The sequence below is a fragment of the Anguilla rostrata genome, chromosome 17, assembly GCF_018555375.3.
Source record: "Anguilla rostrata isolate EN2019 chromosome 17, ASM1855537v3, whole genome shotgun sequence".
Classification (NCBI taxonomy): domain Eukaryota; kingdom Metazoa; phylum Chordata; class Actinopteri; order Anguilliformes; family Anguillidae; genus Anguilla; species Anguilla rostrata.
In genome coordinates this window covers 22,794,636-22,804,210 of record NC_057949.1, presented here as the reverse complement: position 1 = coordinate 22,804,210, position 9,575 = coordinate 22,794,636, and the positions used below count along the sequence as shown (strand labels likewise).

Genomic DNA, 9,575 nt, shown 5'->3' with positions numbered 1-9,575 from the left:
ACGTCCAAAAAGGAAAGAGCCCATTGGTGGAGCGAGAGCGGAATTACGTTATAGCTATGGCTTTGCTGATGTCTGTGCTGTAGTTCATGAATGATACCGTTGTTCTCTTTCATATGGGTCTCCTTTCCCCATCCCAGAATTACGTCAGTGTCAATGAAGGCTCATAATTCAAATGTGCAGAAACTGATCTCACAGTTTTCACTGCGCAAATTATTTATCTTTGGACAAAATATGCTACAAGATTTTCCTTGAGATCAACTTGTCTTGTGAACTGTACAGATGAAAGGAAAGGTCAAATTTTCTCATCACATTTAAATGCTGCTAAATATGGACCCATAAGCATGATGGTGAGCAATTATGAGTTAAATCTCTTATCTCCGATCTCAGAGTAATATGCTGTATGTCAATAGAGTTTTTATTCTGGATACTTGCATTACTAAAATGCTGCACTAGGTGTCACTTGATTGCAAAAAATCTCGGGAGTCAATTTGTTTTTGTCAGCATTTGCCCTTTTGTGAAAGTATTTTTATTGTAGTTTGTTTTTGTAAGTATTGCTCAAACGCAGGTACTGTGGTTTCCATTCCCTGCAATATGATTGCATGCAGCTAGTTTTGGACAGTGTTGTGTTATACTCGGTAACGGACTAGGCCTGAAATATGGCCGCCAATTGGAGCCCCACGTACATCAGGTCTTGATTGGACCAGGAGTAACTGTCCATTGGTTTGTCTGTAAAGCTCATACATACGCGCACTTACCGTGAATGAGGCTGGTCAGGCAGCTCATCTTGCGATACATTTATGAACCTGCGAAGTGATGCTGCTCCTGGGCTGTACATGGTGTACTCCGTGTGTTATAGCCAGTGCTATGCAATGTATGTGCAATATAAACTTACATTTGTAGATCCAGTTACCAGTTATATTTACACAAGTGTAAGCCTGTCTGGAAGACTCTGAAAGAGCGCTATTTAAATCATATTTGAAAATCAACTGGGGCGAAAAGCCAATTTTTCAGACCTTTGAGGTGGGTGGTTGATTTTTATTAGAGTTGAAATGGCAGTATGGGGTTGGAAATGCCATTTAGAGCGATCCTAAACTTTTATAAATTCAGACTTAAATGTTTAATGTTTGTGAAGTGGTAATTATCGTGAATTTATTTGCATTTTTTACATGAGACGACAAAAATGACATCAGTATTTCCTGTGTGTTATACATTCTGCGGATCAAATTGTATTGTGGAGATTTTTGAATTTTTACTTTCATTCCTGATTGAAATGAATGTACAGTAACCTAAAAGTGCAGGTTATATTGTAGTATTCATATGATTATTAATTTCTACTCATGATTATTTGTACCAAAGAAAAAGAAAAACAAACTTCCCCCCTTTCCCAACTCTTCGGTAGTCTACCGTTTGCGAGTTATAATGAACGGTAGAAAAAGGCTATCGTCCACAATATACGATAGGCTACAAAAATAAAATCTGACATTTGTGTGGCTAAATAATAAAAAAATAACAATTAAAGTGATACGTAAAAATCATTAAAGTGACCATAATATTGCAATAATATGCTACATTTTTTGTACGGTTATACAATCTGAAAGAGGCTACACATTACTTTAGATTTACAGTAGGGTCTACGTAAAAATGCACATAGCCAACATCAACCACCACTGTGATCATAGTCCCCACATTTTTTTTTCAAAAGATTAAGCACACAGGCGACCAACGTAAATATTCATTCAGATATACACACTCAAAAAAACTGCACAAATACATTCATTTCATGCTCTTTATTAAATGCACAGAATCTTGACATTTGACAGCTCACTATGTATAAATGGTAATCATTAAAGCATCCTTATTCAGGATATACTAGCCTTTATATTTTTAGCTTTTTGGTAGCCCATCCCAAAATGTTAGATACACTATCGCATGTTAAAGCTGTTATTGCAGAAACCAAAATGAAATAATACAGTTCGAGAGCACCCCACAAAATAGCCAGTTTACTCGCTGCAATCAGACTTTTTGATACTTTTCTCTGAGGTTTTAGACCCGACAGAGACTTTACAGGTAAAGACGCGGTCAGTAATCCATTCGGAGGACTTGATGGTTAAGAAGCTGCTCAAACCGGAGGATTTGTCGGGTTTCTGTTCGACTGCGCTGGTAAAAACCCCGCTTGTAACTGGTGTCCCGCCCGATGTCCAGCTGACATCAGCGAACCCAACAGACATCTGCGCCAGGCACACCACCGTGGCTTGGTCGGTCTTCAGCTCCTCGCTGGATGGAGGCAGGAGAGAGAGGGTAGGCGCAGCAAGAGAAGAGTCTGAAAAAGAGAAATGATGAGATACCAGGTTCATTGAAAGGGTGCTCATATTTTGACCAGCAAATATATGTAACGCACATTATGTAGAAGTAAAAGTGCTATTCGAAAAAACAGCTTTGGATACAGATCCAAACAACCTTTGCCGTGTAACATTCCAGTGATTTATTTTTATTTCCACCGCCTTTAAACCGAATGAAAAATCGACCGAACGGTGTTTTCTGTTACTGTCATTCCTATCACGTCATTTGCACCAAATTTTGACTGACAATGTAAATATTAATATTTCAAAGAAATCTGTCAGTGATTTTACAGTTTGAGGCTTAATAGACTTCGTGTTTTACGCATAATCAATAAATAGCCTACTTTAGGTGTTAGGGTGAAGTTCATTAAAGGTGTATATATTATTGAGTTAAAGGACAATAACTTACCCTGCATTTTTTTCAAAGCAAATATAACATGTCAGTTTTACATCAGATTTCTCAGTAAAATATTACAGAATATTACATTTTTCTCAAAAATAACTTAGCAAATACCAATACCAGGATTCCAAACGAAGCAAAAGGACTATATCTTTTGAATATGAATTTTTTTATAAATTTAAACCCACATAGAGAGAGAAAAAAAATCAGATGTGAAGCATGGGATTTGTATCTCAGCATTGAATTGTAAAAGATATGCACAAAGCTGCATTTGAAAAATTTTAAGCCTCATTTAAAATCCAAAAATTAATGTCAGACAGAACAACACAATGGCATGGAAAACTGCATATTTAAAAGAGTTTGCAAAGAAATGAAAAGAGACTTACCAGCGACAATCAGCTTGGTGCCTTGGCCGAATACCACAGTGATACAGATGATGTACACCCCCGTACAAAAACCTCAGCTCAGTTTAAACACAGCAAGAGGGAACTGAAACACACTGTGGACACAACTCTGAATGCTGATGGCACATCTGTAATTCCTGTCAGAACCATGTAAGTATGGACAGCACATCTGCAATATCCCAAACAGAATCAAAATATAAATCTATATCGCACATCTGTTCTTCCTGATTAGAACTCCCATGTCAACCTGCATAGCACAGCAGTAGCTCCCTAACAGATCCCATGGGTAAATTTCTACAGCACAGCTGAGGCTCCCTAACAGATCCCACAGGTAAATCTCTACAGCATAGCTGAGGCTCCCTAACAGATCCCACAGGTAAATCTCTACAGCACTGCTGTAACTCCCTAACAGATCCCACAGGTAAATCTCTACAGCACAGCTGTAGCTCCCTAACAGATCTTACAGGTAAATCTCTACAGCACAGCTGTAGCTCCCTAACAGATCCCACAGGTAAATCTCTACAGCACAGCTGAGGCTCCCTAACAGATCCCACAGGTAAATCTCTACAGCATAGCTGAGGCTCCCTAACAGATCCCACAGGTAAATCTCTACAGCACTGCTGTAACTCTTTAACAGATCCCACAGGTAAATCTCTACAGCACAGCTGTAGCTCCCTAACAGATCCCACAGGTAAATCTCTACAGCACAGCTGTAGCTCCCTAACAGATCCCACAGGTAAATCTCTACAGCACAGCTGTAGCTCCCTAACAGATCGCACAGGTAAATCTCTGCAGCACAGCTGGTCTGGTGTGGCCCATTCTTCACTTGGAGCTCCTGCCCCTCTAATGCTCTCTGCACTGACCTGCAGGGCCCTGATGGCAGCTGATGGATCTTATAATCTAATTGAGCTCATCTCTGGCAAAGAGTCAGACCCATTCAGTGAAATAATGTTTACATTTTTGGTGAACCTTCTGATTGTTTATTAAACCAGACCAGGTGATTGATTCTTCAACTGATTGAATACTTCCTCCCTGTCCACCTCAGCTGATGTCCATCACAATATGGCTGTCATGCATTGCTCCGTAGTTACCACACATTAGTTGAGTAGAGGTCAGTTCACTCCTTTCAGTGAATAGTGCTTTGACATCTGCACACAAAGGGTATCATATAATAAAACGCAATGCAATTGCAATCCTAACAATTTAATGGACTCTTACATATTACTGTGTATATGGGAATAATTTAATAATATTGAATATAATTTTGCTTACACCAGTCTCAGTTGCATTATACACTCTCTTCTATAACTGCACTTTATTATCAGTCCTGCAATATGTCAATCAGGCTTGAAATATGAACAGAGAGAGTTGCAGAAATATGGATAATCTTGACTAACGTTGTAACAAGGATTGTTCCACACATGGTTTGTTGCAGATACACATGACTGAGATTGGCTTAACATTTTTGAACAAGGAGTTATTGGTGAACTATGAGAATTTAAATTATTTAAATGACTTTTTCTTTTTGAATATATATATATATATATATTTAAGATTGGGAGCCCGTTGTGAAAGTTAATGATTGCATTTAATTTTAATATGTAGAACGTACTATATGCATATTAGGGAATAGATACTATTAAGCATTCTCAGTAGTCTGATAATGAAATTGATTCCAGGACTAAGAGATCCTTTCTCAGTGACTGCTGTTTGACAGGTCATCAATTTTTCATTTGTCTTGTTGGTATCCAGGATATATTTATAAGTCACTTGTGTAGCTCTGGGTATAAAATCATACAAACTACTTTATTCAGGCATTATCCCAGATCCTTAGGCATAGACAGCATTTATCTTCATACATATCTTCATGCGTTCATATCTTCGCATTTTTACAAAAAAGAAAGAAATAAATAAAAATAAATAAATAAATGATGCAGTTGGATCTTCTAAGTTTGTCCAGAAAGTTCATGATTTGCATCTTGACTAAGCTGGTCGGTTTCAAAAAACAGGCATAAAGGCCCATAATATTATTATATATTAACATACCTTTGTTTCATGAAATAATGTAAGGATTCACATTTACATACTATTCACTTCACATTTTAAGTGACTGGTTTTCAAAAATCTGAATTTTACAATCGATCATTTTGCAATTTCAACTCACAGCTACATAATACGGACAAAAAACTACTTGACGCATAAACTAGTGTGTGCAGAACACAGCAAAATGAGTGGGTGGACGGGGCTGGCAGTAGGACTCCATTCACTTTCAGTTCTTCCACTCGCTATTTTTCATCATGAAATTATGGATATTGCCTGATGACAGAAGACAACAATTACCTCAGTGAAGAATTACTGAATGTATTAGATTCTACGCACTGATAGCGGTAGTGTGGCAGGATTGTTTAGGAACTGGACCTTGAAATATAAATAGGACTGGGTTAATTTGCTTGGCAGGAACCTGAAATGCTTCAATAGAGATCCAGTTGTATTAAAGAGTTCAATGTAGAAGAACGCAGGCTGTGTAAATCTCACTGGACAAGAGTCTCTGTGAAATGCCTACATTGTTCTATAATTTAAGAAAAGTCAAATGAAATAAAAGATAAATTGCTCATCTTTTCTCTGAGAACTGTCCTCATGGAAAAGAAACATATTTTCTGTTAGTCTGTGTCCTGCCTCTACGGTTCTACCACATCCTAATTGCACATGGTAATTTGTGAGAGCTTTGTATGCCCTGGGTAATGCAGACTTCTATCAATCAGAGAATATCCTTTACAACATTTTAGGAATACAGAGATTATGTAGAGGAAGGGCAGTGTGGCATAATCGTAAAGAACCTTGGCTTGTGAGTCCAAAGTTGTAAGTTAGATTCCCAGGTAGGGAGGAAATGTTGTACCCTTGATCACGGTACTTAGCCTAATTTGCTTCAGTAAATATCCAGATACGTAAATGGTTTGCATGTAAAGAATGTATACTGTGTAAGTTACTCTGGACAAGAGCACCTGTTGAATTCTTAAATAAATGTAACAAGCTGGGTGTTGTTTCAGAAGAACAAATAATTTCAATATGATTGGCATCCTTAGCATATAGTGATTTTTGTTTTCTTGTTGGAAAGGTATAGCATGCATAAACAGAAGCACATAAGCAGCTGACTGGTTGAGCTGAGTTACATACTGTGAAAAGTGTTCTTATGGCAGATGCCAAACATATGATCACTTAACAGACTGGTGTTGTTTGGTGTCTTTTTGCTGATCGACTCTTTCGATTTTCTCTCTTATAATTTTCCTGAGCTTTGGCAACTGGAGGCTTATCCCTGGTAATATTACTCTGTAGATGAAATGGCTCCATGTCTGAGAGATCACTGGTTCAGCTTGAGTAAATGCACATCTTCTTTCCTTTCTGAAGTAGCTCTAAAGCAGAAGTGAAGCTCAGAGGTTTTTGTCATGGTGTGAATCACTGTGGTACGTACTCTTGAGCAGAGCTGTCCCATGTTTTACAGTAATACACTGCTGAGTCTCCTGCCTCTACAGTATTAATTATCAATCGATAATCTGATGTAGTCTGGTGATTGGAAGTGAAGCGAGGGGATGAATATCCAGCTCCATATGTGGGAGCGCTGTTTGAATGGTAGAAATACAACACAAACTGAGGAGCTCCACCTGGAACCTGCTTGTACCAGCGAGCAGCATCCACAGTCCCGAGGTTACAGTCCATAGTGGCCGTATCTCCTTTACTCACTGACAGAACAGGAGGCTTCTGTGTCACCACTATCACTCCACTCACACCTGGAACAGGAAATTCTTTCATGAGATAATAAAAAGCATATTTTAAAATGCAATATTAATGTAATTAGACAATATTGAAAGTTAAATACATTTTTATTTTAGTTAGTTGTTTGCATAATTTGGTATTTCTTACATGAGAGCAAGGTGATGAGAGTGCAGAGTGTCCCCAGCATGTTGTCAGTGTGTTGGGTGAGCGGCCCTTACTGTCCAGCTGAGAGATGAGCAGGTTGGAGTGTGAGGAGAGGAGAGGCTGCAGGACTGAGCTATAAGGGGCCAGTCAGTACGATGGAGAGGGAGGAGCCTGTCCACTCAGCCAATCAGAGGTTTTGAGGAACCGAATAAATTTTTTTCCAGTAATTCTGTTTCTCATATGGGAAAGCAGTTGTCAGTTATGTTTCAGTGGAAAAAAGCAAGAACACATTTCACCTGTTGTTTAATGTGGCTTTCACACAGGTTCAGTTTTTCAGATATTCACTTTCAGTTCTGCCAGTCGCTATTTTTTCTTAAACACCTTCATCGTGAAATTATGGATATCGCCTGAGGACAGAAAACAACAATTACCTCAGTGAAGAATTATTGAATGTATTAGATTCTATGCACTGAAAGTGGTAGTGTGGCATGATTGTTTAGGAACTGGACCTTGAAATATAAATAGGACTGGGTTAATTTGCTTGGCAGGAACCTGAAATGCTTCAATAGAGATCCAGTTGTATAAAAGGGTTCAACGTAGAAGAACGCAGGCTGTGTAAATCTCACTGGACAAGAGTCTCTATGAAATGCCTACATTGTTCTATAATTTAAGAAAAGTCAAATAAAATAAAAGATAGGTTGCTCATCTTTGTTCTGAGAACTGTCCTCATGGAAAAGAAACATATTTTCTGTTAGTCTGTGTTTTGCCTCTACGGTTCTACCACATCCTAATTGCACATGGTAATTTGTGATAGCTTTGTATGCCCTGGGTAATGCAGACTTCTATCAATCAGAGAATATCCTTTACAACATTTTAGGAATACAGAGATTATGTAGAGGAAGGGCAGTGTGGCATAATCGTAATGAACCTTGGCTTGTGAGTCCAAAGTTGTAAGTTAGATTACCAGGTAGGGAGGAAATGTTGTACCCTTGATCAAGGTACTTAGCCTAATTTGCTTCAGTAAATATCCAGATGCGTAAATGGATTGCATCTAGAGAATGTGAACTGTGTGAGTCGCTCTAGACAAGAGCACCTGTTGAATTCTAAAAATAAATGTAACAAGCTGGGCGTTGTTTCAGAAGAACAAATCATTTCTATATGTTTGGCATCCTTAGCATATAGTGATTTTTGTTTTCTTGTTGGAAAGGTATAGCATGCAAAAACAGAAGCACATAAGCAGCTGACTGGTTGAGCTGAGTTACATACTGTGAAAAGTGTTCTTATGGCAGATGCCAAACATATGTTCACTTAACAGACTGTTGTTGTTTGGTGTCTTTTTGCTGATCGACTCGTTTGATTGTCTCTCTTATAATTTTCCTGAGCTTTGGCAACTGGAGACTTTTCTCTGTTAATATTACTTTGTAGACAAAATGGCTCCATGGCTGAGAGATCACTGGTTCAGCTTGAGTAAATGCACATCTTCACTCCTTTCTGAAGCAGCTTCAAAGCAGAAGTGAAGCTCAGAGGTTTTTGTCATGGTGTGAATTACTGTGATACATCCTCTTTAGCAGAGTTATCCCATGTCTGACAGTAATACACTGCTGAGTCTCCTGCCTCCACATTTTTAATTATAAATTGGGAGTCTGTATTACTCTGACGGGTTGATGTGAAGCGATTGGATGTGAAACCAGTTCCATATGTATCTGGAGAGTGTTCATCTTTATAGAGCCGCAGCACAAACTGAGGAACTCCACCTGGAACCTGCTTGTACCAGAGAGCTCTACCACCCCCAGTCCCAACGTTACAGACCATAGTGGCCGTATCTCCTTTACTCACTGACAGAACAGGAGGCTTCTGTGTAACCACTGTCACTCCATTAACACCTGGGAAAAATATGCTTTTGTGAGAAAATAAAAATCACATTTTAATTCACAATATAAATATTAGTAAGTACTATTGGAAGTTACATCATTTTTATTTAGTTTTTTGAACCATGAGATTTCCCTTACATGAGAGCACAGTGATGAGAGTGCAGAGTGTCCCCAGCATGTTGTCAGTGTGTGGTGTGAACGGCCCTTACTGTCCAGCTGAGAGATGAGCAGGTTGAGTGTGAGGAGAGGAGAGGCTGCAGGACCCAGCTATAAGGGGCTGGTCAGGGAAATGGAGTGGGAGGAGCCTGTGCACTCAGCCAATCAATGCTTATGTGGAAAAAAGAAATAATTATTTCTGCAATAATGTTTCTCATCTGGCCAAGTGGTTGTCAGTTATATGATCATTTATCAATGAAAATAAGAAAAAACACATTTAACCAGTTATTTCATGTTGCTTTAAAACTGGTTTACTTTTTAAAAAGGTTTTCCCTTTCTTTGTTGTCAGTCTGAATTATTTCTTTAACACTTTCATTGTGAAAAAATCTCATCAAGACAGAAGATGTGAGTTCCCTTTGTGAAGAAATGCTGAATGTTTTAAATGCTACCCACTGATGTTGGTAGTGTGGTATAATGATTAAGGAACATA

The 9,575-nt window shown here is 38.5% G+C and overlaps 1 gene segment (V, D, J or C); it reads right to left on the bottom strand.

The window, feature by feature from the left end:
- Positions 1-1,772: 1,772 nt before the first annotated feature.
- LOC135243127 (Ig lambda chain C region-like) lies at positions 1,773-9,155 on the bottom strand. The segment is given in 4 exon segments: positions 1,773-2,320; positions 3,126-3,159; positions 8,616-8,929; positions 9,051-9,155. Coding segments are annotated over 3 exon segments (609 nt in total).
- Between the last annotated feature and the right edge of the window lie 420 nt (positions 9,156-9,575).